Source organism: Bufo gargarizans, chromosome 5, assembly GCF_014858855.1.
Source record: "Bufo gargarizans isolate SCDJY-AF-19 chromosome 5, ASM1485885v1, whole genome shotgun sequence".
In the NCBI taxonomy this organism is placed as follows: Eukaryota; Metazoa; Chordata; class Amphibia; order Anura; family Bufonidae; genus Bufo; species Bufo gargarizans.
The window spans coordinates 359392269-359413118 of record NC_058084.1 but is presented as its reverse complement, the minus strand read 5'-3'; the positions used below and the strand labels follow the sequence as shown (position 1 = coordinate 359413118).

At 39.6% G+C, this 20850-nt stretch overlaps 1 protein-coding gene across 1 annotated transcript in view; it reads right to left on the bottom strand.

Annotated features, from left to right (window-relative positions):
• Nucleotides 1–20850, bottom strand: part of KCNH8 (potassium voltage-gated channel subfamily H member 8) — a 638835-nt gene that overhangs the window by 195568 nt on the left and 422417 nt on the right. The window contains exon 7 of the mRNA XM_044294135.1: nucleotides 18921–19125. Within this exon, the coding sequence (XP_044150070.1) occupies nucleotides 18921–19125 (205 nt within the window). The remainder of the gene's footprint in view (nucleotides 1–18920; nucleotides 19126–20850) is intronic.

The following is a 20850-nucleotide window of genomic DNA, read 5'->3' as shown; positions in this document are numbered from 1 at the left end:
ACCTGAAAACATCCCAGCGCACCAGCTGTCCCGAATCTGCTCGATGGAGTTGCCGCAAGCGCTGGGGCTTCACGACCCTGCGATAGTCGAGAGAGCACATAGAATCGGCCCGCCGCAGGATAACTTGGAGGCCGAGCCTCAGAAACGACCCAGAACGACCATAGTGAAGTATCTGAAGTACGCAGATAAAGAGGCCATCTTGTTCAAGTATAGACGGCTTAAACAGCCGCTCAAACTGCGTGGCCATCAGATCCTAATCTTTGGGGACTACTCCATGGAGGTTTCCAAGAAAAGGAGAGCCTTCTCTCACATCTGTACTAAGCTAGTACACAAGAAAGTTAAATTCGCCCTAATTTATCCGGCAATACTGAGAGTCTTCAGGAAAGATGGAGGAGTGGACACTTACCTTACACCTTCGGACGCTGCAGAAGCCCTAGAGGACTGCAATCTACCAAAGGACCCAGTCACAGGATCACCAGATGGTGGAGCGGACTCACCAAGAGGGGGACGCTTTAGGAATACAAGACGTATGCGGTCAACAACATCACCTGAAGCTTCTCCAGGAAGAAGGAGAGATCCTGCCGCCAGTCCGGATTGGAGATGAACGTTCTATCTACAGTTTAGAAGGTTGATAGTCGCGACTCTTTGCTGAAGAAGGTGCCCCATGCTCTTAAGGAATTTAGTAAGGGATGTATGGGGTTTCGCTCCTTATTTGATTATGTTTTGCGGAGGGAAAGTTAGCATACCAGTTTCATAACATGATTATGTTTTGTCCGGGGAGGGGAGGTCGGTGAGGATAGAAGTGGTTTTAGGGAATGGACTCTGGGCTACAGGTGTGCAGCGATCTAGCCCAGGTCGGTGCGAAAAAAGAGAAGTCCACAGAAGATTTGCTGCATTGTTTGAGCACTCTCCAGTTTCTCGGGGAAGGGAGTGTTCGTGTGTTTATCGGGATTATGTTGGGAGGAGGGATTATGTTTGCTATGCCATCTAATGTCATGTTTGCAATGTACCTAGCGGGTAATGGGAAAGGTTGTTCGCCGGGAGTCGGCCTCCCAGAGGTGTCTCTATTTCACCAATACCACCTACCCAGCTCAAATGATTAAACTAGTTTCCTGGAATGTTAGAGGACTGAGGTCCCCACATAAAAGAATAATGGTTCTACGTCACCTAAAGAAACTTCAAGCTGATATAGCCTTGATCCAGGAGACGCACCTTGGGGAGGCCGACTTTTGGCGGATGCGACGAATGTGGGTGGGACAAATATACGGTTCTCCCTCAGATGGAAGAAGGGCAGGTGTGATGACATTGATCCATAAGAGGCTTAGATGTGAGGTGTTATCAACGGAGGTAGATGATAAAGGCAGAATATTGAAGCTTGATCTAGATACAGATGCGGGCAGGCTGACACTGTTTAATGTATATGGACCTAATGCCATGCAAACTAGTTTTCTCTCAGAGTTAGAAATGAGGGTTGTACAGGAGAATCGTAGTAGTATGATAGTAATGGGTGACCTAAATGTAGTACATGATACCCAGGAAGATTGTAAGAGGGTGGAATCACTGGATAGGGGGAGGCGGGGAGCAGGTGTCCAGAGAGTGACGCTTGATTCCTTCCTGCAATCTACTGCTCTGACAGATATATGGAGGCACTTAAATCCGGCGGAGCGTGAGTTTACTCATTTTTCGTCTGCCCACCAGTCCTGGTCTAGAATAGACTATGCTCTTGTCTCACCGGGACTGATGGGGAAGGTGAAAGGAGCAGAGATACTAGATATTTTAATATCAGATCATGCCCCAGTATCCCTATCCCTTTCGGAAAATATACCCAGAGGTACAGATTTCATTTGGCGTATGCCTAGCTATTTGGCTATGGATGAGGAATTCCTCCTGCAGTTGAAAGGGTGGTGGTGGGAATTTGCGGATACTAATAGGGAGCACCGAGACAACTATACCCTATACTGGGACACGGCTAAGGCAGTTATTAGGGGATGCATAATTTCTTATGCTGCAGCTAAAAAGAAGAAGCTGGCCCTAAAATTGAACGTAGCGTCAGATGAGGTAAGACGTACATATACGACTTTCCTAAATAGCCCGACAGATGCCAATAAAATTCATTGGGTTACGGCTAAACACAGTTATGATTTTTATGTTGAGCAGACTACAAAACTGTCCGGGGATTATAAAAAAGCACAATTATTTAAATATGGAAATAAAGCAGGGAGGATGCTGTCTAATCTAGCTAAACCTTATGTGCCCAACACTAATATCAAAAGCGTGCTGAATGCATCGGGACACAGGGTCACAGACCCAAAGGGAATAGTAGAATGCTTTGGGCAATTCTATGCTTCTCTATACGGCCGAGCAGACTATGATGCTAAATTAGCAGAGGAGCTTATTTCTAAGATCTCACTACCACGACTCACAGTAGACATGTGTACCCATCTTAATGCCCAGATCACGGAAGATGAGGTAAAAAGTACCATTAAATCTCTTGCAAATGGGAAAGCTCCGGGCCCTGATGGATTTGGAGCGGACTTTTACAAGGGACTCAATGCGGAAATTACCCCTTTTTTAACATTGTTGTTCAATAGCTGCCTGGAAGGTCATAGCATTATGCAATCTGGGAACATGGCATATATTAAACTTATCCCCAAACCAGATAAGGATTTGGCGCAGCCCGCCTCATACCGACCAATCTCTTTAATTAACCAAGACCTTAAAATACTGACCAAATTGTTAACTAATAGATTGGCGCAGCATATGCCATACCTTATAGGGCCGCACCAGGTAGGATTTATAAAAAATAGAGTGGCGGTGACAAATGTCCGATCGGTATTGGTGGCGCAGGACTATATACATCATGGTCCTGGTTGTGCGGGAGGGGGCCCTGCCTTGTTGTCTTTCGATGCGGAGAAAGCATTCGACACTGTAAATTGGAACTGGTTGTGGAGATCCATGTCTGCCTTTGGCATAGAGGGATCATTCAAATCACTGGTTGAAAACATTTATCAGAACCCGCAGGCTCAGGTTAGTGTACCCGGCTTTCTATCGGCTCCTTTCCGGCTCGGCAGAGGTGCAAGGCAGGGCTGCCCCTTGTCTCCCCTCCTGTTCAATTTGGCTCTGGAGCCACTAGTACAACATCTGATCCAATCGGATATTTTTAAAGGGATTCAGATAGGTAAAAAAGAGATTAAACTGGTCTGCTTTGCAGATGACATCCTGCTGTTTATAGACTCCCCTCACCTTTGCCTTAAAAAAATACTAGATACATTTGAGTACTTTGGAGGTACCACTGGATACAGAATAAATGTCACTAAGAGCCAATTGCTATTCTTGGATAACAGAAGTCCTCGAGTTCAGCTAGAACGTGACCTTTGCAACGTGGAGGTGGTTCCACAGTATCTGACTTACTTAGGTATCAAAGTAGGGCGACACCCATCCTCGCTGTATAAGTTGAATTATGATCCCCTAATTAGGAAAATAGAACTGGAGCTAGGCAGGTGGACTAACTTACCACTTTTGCTTTTCGGGAGGGCATATCTTTTAAAAATGGTAAGTTTCGCGAGACTACTCTATCCAATTCAAACAATACCCCTCTTGCTGACGCACAATGATGTCAACAGAATCCAAAGAGCGTTAGTGCGGTTCCTCTGGCAGGGGAAACGCCCAAGAATAGCGTATGATAAACTTTGCCTCACTAAATGGGAAGGAGGAATCCAGATGCCATCGATAAGAAGATACAATCTGGCCTCATTATTTAGACATGCTAGGGACTGGCTAAAAGGCACCTCGTTTTTCTCAAATACCCCACTGGAAAGTGAATTGGTAGCGCCTTGGGATTTAGTAGCCTTGTTACATACTAGAATAAGGGACCTCCCTAAACCGTTCAAAAACTATGTAATTTTGAGGGATACTCTGGCTGCATGGCGGAGCATACGTAGATTGTACAAATTGCCCATGTATATTACTCCCTATATGCCATTATGGAATCTCCCAGCATTCCCGGAAGGTGGGGACTTGTATTGAAACATTTGCTGAACGAGGGAGGTACTGAGCTCTTATCATAGCCTGAGGTTCAATCCAAATATCAGATCCCAGCTTCTCATTTTCTGTCGTATAAGCAGATACACTCATACTGCGGAGCGCAATCAGTGAGTCTGGGAGATCCTGAGAGATTGACCTGGTTTGAGGCCCTGGTGGGAACCCAGGAACACTCTTTATCTGACCTCTATAAAAGAATGCAGAATATTCTCTCTACCCCCATAGGGGATAAAGTATATAAGAAATGGGAAGAAGAACTAGGGGAAGGTGCAGTCACTCCCAAATTGAGGAAAGGGATGGAAAGAGTGAGGCAGGCGATTACAAGTGAACCGTGGAGGGAGATGCATTTTAGGATCCTCCATAAGGCTACGTATGCCTTTGATCTGTCTTATAGAGACGCGCCCGCGCATTACCTGAGATGCTGCCCTAAATGTTTGCACCAGAAAGCTAACCTGTTACATGGGCTTTGGCATTGCCCTCGCTTGAAGTCTCTATGGGAGGACTCTGTCGAGTATATCCAGCAGGTTTGGGGTATAAAACTACAAATGACACCTTTGCATTGCATTTTCCATTACATTCCACTGGATGAAAAGGGAGAAATATCCCATTCTACTAATATTAAAGGGATACACTTGTTCCTTTTAGCAGTGGTAAAGACCGTACTCAGGCACTGGATATATCCCACAGTTCCTACATTTCAGGAGGCACTGGGGACTATGAAATATGTCATGTATCTAGACAGGGTAGATGTAGAAAGTACCAAGGAGAAGTCTGCAAAACGATTCTTTCATACTTGGAAAAGTTTTATTGTATACTCTTGTTAGACCTTTTGTACATACTAAGTGGTATCTAGAAGGGAAATTGAAGGGTACTTTGGGAGGACTGGAGGTGGATTAGTGGTGACAATACTAATGATTGATGTCTCTGCCGCGCTTGAATATGTGATACTTTACCCGGAGGACTCACTGCGAGATACTGACATGGCATTGTGAGTTGGGAAACAGTTGGGAGGGAAGGGAGGGAGTTGTTTATTAAGGGGGGGAGAAAATTGAAAATTCGGATTAGGCGCGTATTACTTACATGCTAAACAGATATATATTGTGATGTGAGAATGTATCCATGCCTGCGAGCATGAGCTGTTGTGATCTGTATACTTGTACACTGCCTTTTTATTCCGAAATAAAAATTGTTTTAAAAAAAAAAAAAGAGGGAGATCGGGCGATATGCATCGATCTCTCTCTCATCCTTACCCTTTTTTAGAATAAGTGTGATTACTGTTTCGGATAGGGATACGGGTAACTGACCTATCTGATAGGTATTATTTAGGACCTGTAATAGCATTGGCAGGATTACATCCCCATATTGGCGATAGATTTCAAACGGGAGCCCATCAGTCCCTGGGGAGGAGTGTCCCTGAATAGTCCCGAGGGCCTCAAATACTTCCTTTAATTCTATAGTTTGGTTTAATATTTTGCACTCCTGCTCTGTTAATTTAGGGAGGTTGATGTTCTCCAGGAACCTTTCAATATCTCCATCCTGCTGGTTTTTGTTGTTAGTATATAAGATATTGTAGTACTTGACAAATTCTCGCTCAATATTCTCCAGGCACGTAATTATCTCTCCGCTTTGTATATTTTTTTATTCTGTTCTTTTTTTTTGTTTTGGATCAGGAGTGACAAGAGGTTTCCTGGTCTCTCTGCTTGCGAAAATTTAGCTCCGGTAAAAAAAAACGTATGTTGTGCCTTTTCATATAGATAATTTTTATATTCTAGTCTGGCTTCCTCAAAATGTGATTGTACAGTGGTGTTGTTGTTGAGTAGCTCTCCCTGTAGGTGCTGGACCCTTTTTTTAAGAGCAAGTTCTTTTGCTGCATATTCTTTCTTTTTCCCGTTGATTTTGGCTATGTATACCCCGCGCAAGAATGCTTTAAAAGAATCCCATACTATATGCAAGGGTGCAGACGGAGCATTCAATAGCCAAAGCTCCAGGATTTCCTTTGTTATACTTACCTGGTCCTTAATTAACTTAATCCAATGAGGATTTAATCTGAAACTCCTTGTTTTCCTTTTAACATTTCCCATTTTTATTGTGATGACCATAGGGGAGCTATCAGATATCGTGTGCATTTCATACTTCATTTTTTTTATGCAGTCTAAAAGGCCAGGATTGGCAAAAGCTAAATCTATTCTAGACATGACAGTATTTGCCCGGTTAAAACAAGAAAATGCATTTTTTTCCTTGCCATATAGGTATCTGTCAATGCCAGATATCTGTCAATGCCATTTCCCAGGAGATCCTTCTTAATGGTGTTGGTTTGTCCTTATCTACTTTATAGGGATGATCCTTAGAGTATCTGTCTTCCTCCAAGTCCATGACATCATTGAAGTCACCAGTTACGAGAACCGGACAGCGTGCTCTAGAGCCTATAAAGTCTGCCAAGTGAGACATAATACACATGGAGAAGGGAGAAAGGACATATACAAATGCCAATATACAAGCATTACCATCTAGATAACAATGCAGGAAGACAAATCTACCTTCTTTATCAATTCTACGGGCAATTGGAATATAATCCATAGATCCATGGACATAGACACTAACACCCCGGGAATACGCAGAGCAGCAAGCATGGTAGTCATATTTTGCCCATTTCCTTTTCATGTAGTTAATGTTCTCATATATAAGATGTTTCCGAAAGGCATACTATTGCAGGAAGATGTCTAGCAACTACATCAAATATGACCACCTGCTTAGTCCCCTCGGCCATTCCACATACAGTATATAATTCCACATGTGTTAATTCATTGTTTTGATGCCTTCAGTGTGAATCTACAATTTTCATAGTCATGAAAATAAAGAAAACTCTTTGAATGAGAAGGTGTGTCCAAACTTTTGGTCTGTACTGTACGTTAAATCCAAAATGATCAGTATATAAACACATGGTTTATTTAAACCGCAGTTAACGAATGGCCATATTTGTGGCCAAAATGTGACTGTATTCTATGTACGTTAAATTCAAAATGAGCAGTATATGAACACACGGTTTATTTAAACCACAGTAAACGAATGGCCGTATTTGTAGCCAAAATGTGACTGTATTCTATGTACGTTAAATTCAAAATGAGCAGTATATGAACACACGGTTTATTTAAACCACAGCAAACGAATGGCCGTATTTGTGGCCTAAATGTGACTGTATTCTATGTACGTTAAATTCAAAATGAGCAGCATATGAACACACGGTTTAATTTAACTACAGTAAAGGAATGGCTGTATTTGTGGCCTAAATGTGACTGTCACCTATGCATGTGTAATCAAAGATTACCAGTATATGAACACACGGTTTATTTCAACCACAGTAAACGAATGGCCGTATTTGTGGCCTAAATGTGACTGTATTCTATGTACGTTAAATTCAAAATGAGCAGTGTATGAACACACGGTTTAATTTAACTACAGTAAAGGAATGGCTGTATTTGTGGCCTAAATGTGACTGTCACCTATGCATGTGTAATCAAAGATTACCAGTATATGAACACACGGTTTATTTCAACCACAGTAAACGAATGGCCGTATTTGTGGCCTAAATGTGACTGTATTCTATGTGCGTTAAATTCAAAATGAGCAGCATATGAACACACGGTTTATTTCAGGCAGTTATAAGGCAGTTATTCTTAGTATTTATCCCTGATCTGTCCCTGACAGCAGCAGCATCCTCTCCCTACACTAAGAATAGCAAAGTGATGTGCTGGGTCACATGCTGCAGTTGGCCAATCACAGCCATGCCAATAGTAGGCATGGCAGTGATGGCTTCTAAGGGCACACAGTTAAACGCTTGTTGATTGGCTGTTTTGCAGCCTTTCAAAAAGCGCCATAAAAATCGCTGAACACCGAACCCAAACTTTTACGTAAATGTTCGGATTCGGGTCCAAAAAAAGCTAAAGTTCGGTACGAACCCGAACTTTACAGTTCGGGTTCGCTCAACTCTACTTATAAACTTTACTGAATGAAAAGCTCTGGCCATTTTTTAACCAGCAACATACGATTGGAGGGGATTATTCCCCTATGAGTCGAGGAAAAACTCCTTAACCTACACCTACTTAGGTATCCAAATTCTAGTGACTCAGTTTAAGATCTACTACTCCATTAATATCCTATACTTATAATTATATACCTATAATTCTGTGAATTACATTCCTGGACTGTCCTTTACTGGTTAGTGTCACCTTATTAAAATGATTTGCTTCCTGATACAGTACTTTTATTTCTGCTACAAACACTACTAATATGATTATGATAATAAAGAAATCTGATAAAGATACCTTACAGAAAATGTATTTTGGGTAATGCTTGGAGTATATATATATCTATATATCTATATACATATATATATATATATATATATATACACACAGGTCCTTCTAAAAAAATTAGCATATTGTGATAAAGTTCATTATTTTCTGTAATGTACTGATAAACATTAGACTTTCATATATTTTAGATTCATTACACACAACTGAAGTAGTTCAAGCCTTTTATTGTTTTAATATTGATGATTTTGGCATACAGCTCATGAAAACCCAAATTTCCTATCTCAAAAAATTAGCATATTTCATCCGACCAATAAAAGAAAAGTGTTTTTAATACAAAAAAAGTCAACCTTCAAATAATTATGTTCAGTTATGCACTCAATACTTGGTCGGGAATCCTTTTGCAGAAATGACTGCTTCAATGCGGCGTGGCATGGAGGCAATCAGCCTGTGGCGCTGCTGAGGTGTTATGGAGGCCCAGGATGCTTCGATAGCGGCCTTAAGCTCATCCAGAGGGTTGGGTCTTGCGTCTCTCAACTTTCTCTTCCCAATATCCCACAGATTCTCTATGGGGTTCAGGTTAGGAGAGTTGGCAGGCCAATTGAGCCCAGTAATACCATGGTCAGTAAACCATTTACCAGTGGTTTTGGCACTGTGAGCAGGTGCCAGGTCGTGCTGAAAAATGAAATCTTCATCTCCATAAAGCTTTTCAGCAGATGGAAGCATGAAGTGCTCCAAAATCTCCTGATAGCTAGCTGCATTGACCCTGCCCTTGATAAAACACAGTGGACCAACACCAGCAGCTGACATGGCACCCCAGACCATCACTGACTGTGGGTACTTGACACTGGACCTCAGGCATTTTGGCATTTCCCTCTCCCCAGTCTTCCTCCAGACTCTGGCACCTTGATTTCCGAATGACATGCAAAATTAGCTTTAATCCGAAAAAAGTACTTTGGACCACTGAGCAACAGTCCAGTGCTGCTTCTCTGTAGCCCAGGTCAGGCGCTTCTGCCGCTGTTTCTGGTTCAAAAGTGGCTTGACCTGGGGAATGCGGCACCTGTAGCCCATTTCCTGCACACGCCTGTACACGGTGGCTCTGGATGTTTCTACTCCAGACTCAGTCCACTGCTTCCGCAGGTCCCCCAAGGTCTGGAATCGGTCCTTCTCCACAATCTTCCTCAGGGTCCGGTCACCTCTTCTCGTTGTGCAGCGTTTTCTGCCACACTTTTTCCTTCCCACAGACTTCCCACTGAGGTGCCTTGATACAGCACTCTGGGAACAGCCTATTCGTTCAGAAATTTCTTTCTGTGTCTTACCCTCTTGCTTGAGGGTGACAATGATGGCCTTCTGGACAGCAGTCAGGTCGGCAGTCTTACCCATGATTGCGGTTTTGAGTAATGAACCAGGCTGGGAGTTTTTAAAAGCCTCAGGAATCTTTTGCAGGTGTTTAGAGTTAATTAGTTGATTCAGATGATTAGGTTAATAGCTCGTTTAGAGAACCTTTTCATGATATGCTAATTTTTTGAGATAGGAATTTTGGGTTTTCATGAGCTGTATGCCAAAATCATCAATATTAAAACAATAAAAGGCTTGAACTACTTCAGTTGGTGTGTAATGAATCTAAAATATATGAAAGTCTAATGTTTATCAGTACATTACAGAAAATAATGAACTTTATCACAATATGCTAATTTTTTGAGAAGGACCTGTATATATATATATATATATATATATATATAGTAGATGAAAAAAGTCCAGTGGGAGCACCACCAGAGTACGGGTGCAAGGTCCAACACAGGGCAGTGGCAAACCCCAAAATTGTATAAAGCGAAGAAGTAGGACTGCACTCCAAAATGTAGTAAAATAGCAGTGATTTATTTACCCATGATATGGCAAGTCTTGCGACGTTTCGGCTCACAAGAGCCTTCCTCAAGCATAGTAACAGTGAAAATCAGAACATATAAAGGCATTTACAAAGTGTCCAACCCACAAAGGTGTGGTCACAATCAATTACAATTACATACATCTGGTTGAGATCAATAAAGTGCAAATACATAAAGTGACAAGTGCTGAATAATGTACAACTCTAGGGATGCCTTACCCTCAGCGAGAGCCAAAATGTGTACAATACTTTGTATAGGTAGATTCACAATTAAATAAGTGACTTATTGAATGTGGATCACAGAAATACGGCCTTCAGTGGCGATGGGGCCCACATATGCCATCGCGTTCGTTGCGAGTCTTCAACTCATCAATGCGCATGTTCGCACTGACCTCATGGTGTGCGTCATAGTGTAAAAGGCACCATTTTGCTTAAGGGAATCCACCCTACAATTCTATTTGTATTATATGTGACTGTTATATAAATAGGATCGTTATATAAACATGCGACCGCTGTAGGGATCTCCTACAAAAGCCTGCCTCTGGACCGGGATCCCGACCTTGCGAGCGAGACACCTGACCAGGGGGCCGTGAATGCCAGGGGAGCGCATTTCCATGATCTCCGCCGGCAGTCTAGGCCCATTGCTGGTAATTAAAGCAGTCATGAAGAGATACTCACTCCCAAATAAACAGTCATATCATATAAATATAAAGGTACAGATGTATATCTGAAGTGACGCATGGATGTAAAGACGCCGATGTCCACGCTGGGCCGCATCATCCACAAAGGCAAAAAATTCAAGGATCCACATCCAATAGTGTGAAAATATATAGTAGGGTGGATTTGCGCGCATGCGCGCGGATTTTACACTATGACGCACACCATGAGGTCAGTGCGAACATGCGCATTGATGAGTTGAAGACTCGCAACGAACGCGATGGTATATGTGGGCCCCATCGCCACTGAAGGCCGTATTTCTGTGATCCACATTCGAAAAGTCACTTATTTAATTGTGAATCTACCTATACAAAGTACAAAGTATTGTACACATTTTGGCTCTCGCTGAGGGTAAGGCATCCCTAGAGTTGTACATTATTCAGCACTTGTCACTTTATGTATTTGCACTTTATTGATCTCAACCAGATGTATGTAATTGTAATTGATTGTGACCACACCTTTGTGGGTTGGACACTTTGTAAATGCCTTTATATGTTCTGATTTTCACTGTTACTATGCTTGAGGAAGGCTCTTGTGAGCCGAAACGTCGCAAGACTTGCCATATCATGGGTGAATAAATCAATGCTATTTTACTACATTTTGGAGTGCAGTCCTACTTCTTCGCTTTATATATATATATATATATATATATATATATATATATATATATAGTCCTTTTATGTTTACAAGACCACAAAAACCCACAATTCGTAGAAGGCAATCCTTTATTATAGTATACAGTTCAAGCCTGGTGAGCCACCAGGAAGCTGGCATTGTAGAGCTATATTTCTCAGTCTCATTTTTATTCAAAGGCAATCTAAACTTTCTTGTAGGAAAACATCCTCAGAGTTATGATCTTTTAGATGAAGCAGGGTGTAGCATAATTTTTTGGACAGCTCATTTAAACCTATCATATTCACATGTCTCACATGTTAAATTAGTGCCATCGGTAAATCAGCTATTCACATATTTACAAATCAGACACTATGTGGAATTGGTAACATGTGAAATTCCAGAGAGATCCAGAGATAAAGCCCTAGACCTGAATATACTAAGAGCCAAATGATTCCCATTATCTCTAAACCACCTACGGTATCTCACAAAACTGAGTACACCCCTCACATTTTTGTAAATATTTTATTATATCATTCCATGGGAGAACACTGAACATATGGCACTTTGATACCAACAACATTTCTTGTGCCATAAATATAACTCAACACATGCCAGCCATTAATATCTAAACTGCTGGCAACAAAAGTGAGTATACCCCTAAGTACATAATTGCCATATTGTGCCCAAAGTGTCAATACTTTGTGTGGCCACCTTTATTTTTCAGCACTGCATTGACTCTCTTAGACATGGAGTTCACTAGAGCTTCACAGGTTGCCACTGAAATTCTCCTTCACTCCAACATGAGGACATCACAGAGCTGGTAAATGTTAAAGACCTTGCGCTCTTCCACTTTCCATTTGAGGATGCCCCACAAATGCTCAATAGGGTTTAGGTCTGGAGACATGCTTGGCCAATCCAGTGCCTCAGTTTCATTAGCAAGGCAGTGGTCATCTTGGAGGTGTTTTTAGGGTCGTTATCATGTTGGAATACTTCCCTGCGACCCGGTTTCCGAAGGGAGGGATCATGCTCTGCTTCAGTATGTCGCAGTACATATTGACATTCATGCTTCCCTCAATGAATTCTAAGACTCCACAGCCAGCAGCACTCATTCAGCCCCAAACCATGACACTCCCACCACTATGCTTGACTGTAGGCAAGAAACACTTGTCTTTGTACTCCTCAACTAGTTTCCGTCACACGCTTAAAACCATCTGAACCAAATAAGTTTATCTTGGTCTGATCCAGTAATCCATGTCCTTAGTCTGATTGCCTTCAGCAAACTGTTTGTAGGCTTTCTTGTGCATCGTTTTTAGAAGAGGCTTTCTTCTGGGATGACAGCAATGCAGACCAATTTGATGCAGTGTGCAGCATATGGTCTGAGCACTGAAAGTCTGACCCCCACCCATTTAACCTCTGAAGCACTCATACATCTATTTTGAAAAGACAACCTCTGTATATGATGCTGAGCATGTGCCCTCAACTTTTCTGGCTCACAATAGCGAGGCCTGTTCTTGTTAAACTATTGTATGGTCTTGACTCTGGACTGCAGGTCAGTTTCAGGGTGTTGGCAATCATCTTATAGCCTAGGTCATCTTTATGTAGAGCAACAATAGTTTTTTTCAGATCCTCAGAGAGCTCATTGCCATGAGGTGAATGAACTTCCAGTGACCAGTATGAGAGTGTGTGAGAGAGATAACAGCAAATCTTACACACCTGCCCCCAATTCACACCTGAGACCTTGTAACACTACTGAGTAACATTATACCAGGGAGGGAAAATAGCAAATTGGGCACAATTTTGTCATTTTACCTTAGGGGTGTACTCAATTTTGTTGCCAGCAGTTTAAACATTAATGACTATGTGTTGAATTATTTTGAGGGCACACCAAATTTACACTGTTATACAAGCTGTACACTGACTACTTTACATTGTATCAAAGTGTAATATCTTCAGTGTTGTCCAATGAAAATATATAATAAAATATTTACAAAAATGTAAGGGATATACTCACTTTTGTGAGATACTGTATATAGGTTGCTCAAACTGGCTATTAGCTGGAATAATGCCTCTCCACATCCAGGAAAATGGCCCACACAATTTTCCCCTCTCTCAGTCAGAGTTGTATTAGGAACTATCCTGAAACTTACAGTAATAAGACTATGGGGTACATTTATTAAGACCAGTGTTTTAGACCGGGATACCTGGTGGATCCGCATGAGTTATGAAGAGGTTCTGGCCTCTACATAACTTTGGCGGATCCTTTGCCACTTCCAAATGTTAGACAGCTTCCTAGCTGTCTTGCATGTAGACCATTTTTTACCTCTAAAACAGGAGTAGAACATGGTAAATGAGATGGGCCTGCCCATGTTAGGCCCATTTTTTTAGACCTGGCATGAGCGGGGAGAAGTCGCAGCAATCTGCGCCATAAATATGCCTAATTTAGGCATATTTCTTTGATGAATGATTTCCTATGTCTCTATAATAGGGAATATGTTACACCCTGGTCAAAATCTAAGATGTCCTCCACTGGAAACTGTAATTGATAGAAATATACAACACCAGCATAGGATATCTTTCACTGTTTATGGGAATGCAACAAAATACTAAAAGTTTGGAAAATGTCTTAGCAAAGTCTCAGGGATTTTATTCATATTACTGCTCCTCTTACTCCCGAATAGGCTGTCTTTAGTTTTCTTTTAGACCATGAGAGTCATAGATATACATTCTCTGAAAGACGCTTATTTGCAATCTGGTCTGCATCCACCCAAGAAAGTATATTGCATTAAAGGACCCAACTTGTTATATCGGCTTTAAGTCTTATCTCAAGTAAAGTCAAAGACCGTTTTAGAATGAACCATTAAAGCAGTGTTGGACAAAGCGAAATTAACTGAGAAATGTTTTTCAATTAGGGCGAAATACCTTGAAACACTACCTCTCTCTACTAGAAGGCTGCTATTTTATTACTGTCAATACAACGAATGGTACTTAAAGGAAAAAAAACTATCTGGACACCATAATAGAAAAGGCAAATATCTATGGAAGCTATGACAATTTAAAATCTCTTTTTATTTCTTTAATTGCTTCTGATTGTGGAGTGCTGGGAGGAAGGGGAAGTGTTACTTTAAAAAGGGTCATGGTTTTCCAATTGATTTATTAATGATCGTTCATTGTCATTCTAAGATTTTTCATGTTATGTACAGCTCCCACTTTAATGTAGAATGTACCTTAATTGACCCAATAAAAAAAGTTTAAGAAAAAAATGTTTTCATTTACTCAGGCTGAAACTCTTACTGTAGACATTGAGCCTGGTAAAGTCAGGTGTCCAACTTTTCATTGGAAAGCTATTAGAGATAAAACCATTTTTTGGAAATTTGTTTCAGGTGTTATTGGCGTAAATCAGTTATTAGAATCAATTTGGGTCTGAATAAATTTTACCTAAATTGAAAATGTCCCTATTGACCTAAAAACTGATGCACAACATTCTCTGACCAACTAGGACCCCTCCTTTCAAGCTCTTTAATGCCAAAACAGCATTAATAATGTCAAAGTGGTAGCAACATATATGGCAATGGGTAAATGGATGGTAGCAAGTGGAACAAACAGCTTCTTTAAAAAATACTCTACTGCCAGATTTTTTTTAAATTAATAAACGAGGCAAAAATTACTTGAACCGTTTAAACTCATGTATCAAAGCTAACAATAAAACTAGCAATCAGAACAATGTCATTCATTGCGATGGACAGATTTTGTCAGACGTTTTTTTATAAATGAGGTTTTATATGCTTAATCATACCTTATGTGGACTATCATTTATGGCCATTGATTCTGTCACTTATCCTTGGCAAGATCAAACCTAATTAAGTTGTCGTAAAGGTAACACTGTATATAATTAATATAGCTCTGACATATTCCACAGCTCTGTACAGGCACTAGTCTTCGCAATGTTAGAAGAAACCCAAGCAAACAAAGTCTGCAGATGCTGACCATGGATGAATTTGAGCAGGGGCGTAGCTATAGCTCATGGGCTCATTCAGCTTGGCCCCCTTTTCTCTCAGTGCTTTGCGGCTTTTGCGCTGCCTGAGGCAAAAAATTTAAATGGCAGCCCCCCTCTTGCCATGCCGAATTCTTGCTCTAACCCCTTTACTCTAGCCAGAGGTGTAACTTGATCTATATGCACTTTCTACAATACTGGTGTCTTCTTATGTGGCACAAGGGTCTTTTGGCCCCCTCAGGCTCCTGGGCACGTTAGCGAGTGCTACCTCTGCACCCCCTATAGTTACACTCCTGGTTTGAGCTTAGGACTTTAGCGCTACAAGGCACCAGTGTTAACTAATGAGCCACTATGCTGATATAAGTTAAGCTGCATTGTCATCCTTTGATAATGCATACAATCTGACTGACTTATTGTTTAATACTAAAATTACTTTAGATTTTGTGGTATGCAAAAATATTTTTTTTATCACAAATTGATGTACATCAATGCAGTTGCTCCATTCAATATCAATCAAATCATTCACTTAGACTTTGGTGTTATGTCTCAATACCCATTTCAGCACAGTATCTTGAAATTACCAAATCTAAATACACATAAGCTATGGATATGATGAAAATGGATATACAGTCATGTGAAAAAATTAGGACACCCTTTGAAAGCATGTGGTTTTTTGTAACATTTTTAATAAAAGGTTATTTCATCTCCGTTTCAACAATACAGAGAGATTAAAGTAATCCAACTAAACAAAGAAAACTGAAGAAAAGTCTTTTCAAGATCTTCTGTAAATGTCATTCTACAAAAATGCCTATTCTAACTGAGGAAAAAGATAGGACACCCTCACATGTATTCCCTCTTAAATTGGCTCAGATCTCACACAGGTATATCACACCAGGTGCACATAATTAGTAGATCGTTACTCTGCATGTTGAATGAGGCTTGCCCTATTTAAACCTCAGACATTTAGTTTGGTGTGCTCCTGACTGTTGAAGTGAGAGTGAGCACCATGGTGAGAGCAAAAGAGCTGTCAGAGGACTTCAGAAAAAAGATTGTAGCAGCCTATGAGTCTGGGAAGGGATTTAAAAAGATCTCAAAAGATTTTGAAATCAGCCATTCCACTGTCCGGAAGATAGTCTACAAGTGGAGGGCTTTCAAAACAACTGCCAACATGCCCAGGACTGGTCGCCCCAGCAAGTTCACCCCAAGAGCAGACCGCAAGATGCTAAAAGAGGTCTCCAAAAACCCTAAAGTGTCATCTCGAGAACTACAGCAGGCTCTGGCTACTGTTGATGTAGAAGAACATGCCTCTACAATCAGAAAGAGACTGTACAAGTTTAACTTGCATGGGAGGTGTGCAAGGAGGAAACCTTTGCTTTCCAAGAGAAACATCGAGGCCAGACTGACATTTGCCAGAGATAAAGTTGACAAAGACCAGGACTTCTGGAATAATGTTCTTTGGACAGATGAGTCCAAAATTGAATTATTTGGACACAACAGCAGAGGACATGTTTGGCGTAAACCAAACACAGCATTCCAAGAAAAGAACCTCATACCAACTGTGAAGCATGGAGGTGGAAGTGTCATGGTTTGGGGCTGCTTTGCTGCAGCAGGACCTGGTCAGCTCACCATCATAGAATCCACGATGAATTCTACTGTGTATCAGAAGGTGCTTGAAGAACATGTGAGACCATCAGTTAGAAAATTAAAGCTGAAGCGGAACTGGACCATGCAACATGACAATGACCCAAAACATACTAGTAAATCAACCAAAGATTGGCTGAAAAAGAAGAAATGGAGAGTCCTGGAATGGCCAAGTCAAAGTCCAGATTTGAATCCCATTGAGATGCTGTGGGGTGACTTGAAAAGGGCTGTACGTGCAAGAAACCCCTCAAACATCTCACAGCTGAAAAAGTTCAGCATTGAGGAGTGGGGTAAAATTTCCTCAGACCGATGTCGAAGACTGGTAGATGGATACAAGAACCGTCTCACTGCAGTTATTTCAGCCAAAGGAGGTAACACTCGCTATTAGGGGCAAGGGTGTCCTATCTTTTTCCTCAGTTAGAATAGGCATTTTTGTAGAATGACATTTACAGAAGATCTTGAAAAGACTTTTCTTCAGTTTTCTTTGTTTAGTCGGATTACTTTAATCTCTCTGTATTGTTGAAACGGAGATGAAATAACCTTTTATTAAAAATGTTACAAAAAACCACATGCTTTCAAAGGGTGTCCTAATTTTTTCACATGACTGTAGCTATTAAGAAAAGAGACATCTAAATGTGTGGAATGTTTTAAAAATTCTAATAGTTTATCGAAAGGATATTCTGAAGAACTCCACTGATTGCATAGATCTGGTAAAATGGTATAAAATAACTTTGGTTCATGAGCCCTTAGTAAACTTCATAGATTTTTTTTTTATGTAAAACTTGACAATTATAATTAACATTTTCAACAAAAAAAAAATATTAAACAAATGTTTATTCTTGGTGCTATAATATTACATTTATCTTTATTAATTTATATGAGCATTATTGATACATCTATATGCGGTATATTTCTAATTTAGACACCCCCCCATCCCCACCAAAGTAATACATTGTTTCTGGGGACAATGGAAAGCAACCTAAATATATAAAAGTGGGAATTTTAAAATTGAAGTAAGCATTGCAGTGGGTAACAGACTCAATATGTGCCAGCCTTAGAGACTTTATTGGATAAAGGACATAATCCTTTTAGCATGTTTTGCTAAACACAGCCAAAACCCAAATGACAGAGCCATGTGCAAAAACCCCAGGAAAATATGTACATAGTCCTTGCTCTGTACTATGTATACATGTGTTTTCTAGGTTAAGCCCTGTTATAGAGCTCCCCCCGCCCCCCTCCAAAGTAATGCATCTATATATTTTTTGCTTAATTTATATAGAATATAACAAGGAAAAGAATTTGCTTGCCTTCATATGAAAGCAGAGGCATACAGAGGTTGAGTATTGTCCAAAGACTTCTATGGCAGTGGTATTATGGTTTGGTGGAACTATAAATTATAATAAGACAGATTATGGTGAGCTCATGTTTAGCTAGAAGTTTACCACAAGCTCCTAGTTATACAGTATAAAGTAAGTTGAGGCTTTATAGTCAAGGGCACAAAGAGCTCTTCTTATAGTTTCAGTAGAAAACTAAATATTTACAAAATGTCATATTCCATAGGTGTGGTGGACACATATGCATATAAACACATCCATTATTTTTGATATAGAGGATGATAACAGGACCTTTATAATACTATATGTTTAAATTGAAATTGTATTTGCTAAATTAGGGCATAAAATTCAAGGTTACATAATATTTTTATTTGCAAGTGTCTTACCTATATCCCAGGAGAGTGGGTTTTCTTCCATTTCCATCCTGCCAATGACATACCAAATACAAGCCATCCAATGAGCCAGAAGAGCAAACATGGACATAAGTAAAGTAAGGACTATTGTGCTGTGCTGGGAATAGCGATCCAACTTCTGAAGAAGACGTAAAAGTCGTAATAATCTGATGGTTTTCAAAAGATGAACTAGAGAAACCTACAGAGTAATCATAGTAATGATATTAACATATGATTGTGTGCTTTCTATACATAACTGTCTCTAATCTTGCAACTAGAGATGTTGAGTAATTGAAAAATCTGCAAAAAGTACATTAGATTTTAATATTCAAAAAACTAAAACACTAATTTTCTCTTTCAATTAGACAATGAACCATGTAGAGTAAAGCAATGGACAAGTAATATACGATGTTAGTAATAAAGCCTATTTTTACCGATTTATTGACTATATATCAAGAGACCATTTTTGAACTTTACCTTTTAAAGCTTTTATATTCAAACATAATTTTTTTTAAATGTAAATTGCTTAGGGTCTGTTCCCACTAATTCAATCAGGGTTTCCAATATTTCTCAAGTAAGGGGGTTATTCTTGCCATCTAATATGCCATAACTCCAACGGATGCCTGGCAAATCCTGGATAAGAGCTGCTAAGATTTGTCGGTTTCAATTTTCAAACAGATCTAGCATGGCTGTTATGATTCCGTTATACATAGAAACCATGACACTAGTGTGAACACAGCTTTATATTAGTACATACAGGGTATGGAATTAACTTGAAACTAGGAAGATGTTATGAAAACTGCACAATGAAATGCCATGAAACACAAAGTAACTAACAAAGGAATAACAGAGACAAAATAAGGAATGATTAGAAGTGGAACCTTCTATGAAGCCTGTATACATGCTACTAAGTAATAGCATACATATAACAAAAAGCCTATTTATCTTAATTTAGTTGAGTTTAGAACATTTTTTAAGTACAATCTGACTTTGACTTAAATAGGAAACTATACTAAAATAGTATTTGAATTTGAATTCAATTTTTGAGCATTGTGGTATGGGGTAACTCCATGTTTTATGTATTCCTGGGAATGTGTAAAATTATGTATTTGGTCTTTTGATTGCATGATTTGTGATGGTGACAGAGAGGTGATATTGTTATTATTACATAAATATTTTGTGAAGTCTACCTATCACTTAGATACACAAGAATTAACACTCTGTAAATGAAGTTACCCTTAAAAATAATGGAAAATTTGCAGATTATATGAAATATAATTTATTAGGTTTTTTGATTTAGGCCCTTATTTTTCATGAGGATCTATTTTTTTTATGTATATGTGCATTAAACCGATATTTAAGTAACTATTGATTTTATAAATGTAAAACATGATATTTATATATTACTCCGGCTATTACATTATTCTAAACATTAATAAAACATTTTTAAGCTGTCTAAAAATATTAAGAAAAAGTACATACAACGCTTAAAATTATATAGATGTGGTTTAATTTTTTTTTTTAAATTTAGATATTTTTATGAGCTGACAGTTTTTTCTTTTTCTGTTTTTAAGAATCCAAAAATGAACAATGAAATTTGTAACTAAATTTAATGCCAACTCTGATGACTTTAAGAACAGGATGCAGATGCTTAAAGAAAATGATAGGCCCTTTAGAATAAAGTGGAGAGGTAAAGACTAACATTTGGCATTCATTCCTTGGTGCATACCAGGTTGTCCTTTTGTGGGCATATGCCAACGTCATTGATAGAAGGCAGCAAAGGAAGCATTGTAAAAAATAAAAAATAAAGAAAAATAAAAAATATATTTTTTAATGTGTTGGTTTTAATATCTGAAAAATGTTTATATTACAAATCATGGCTACATGAAAATTTTAAGTTACTTACTGACATAGTTTTGCACTT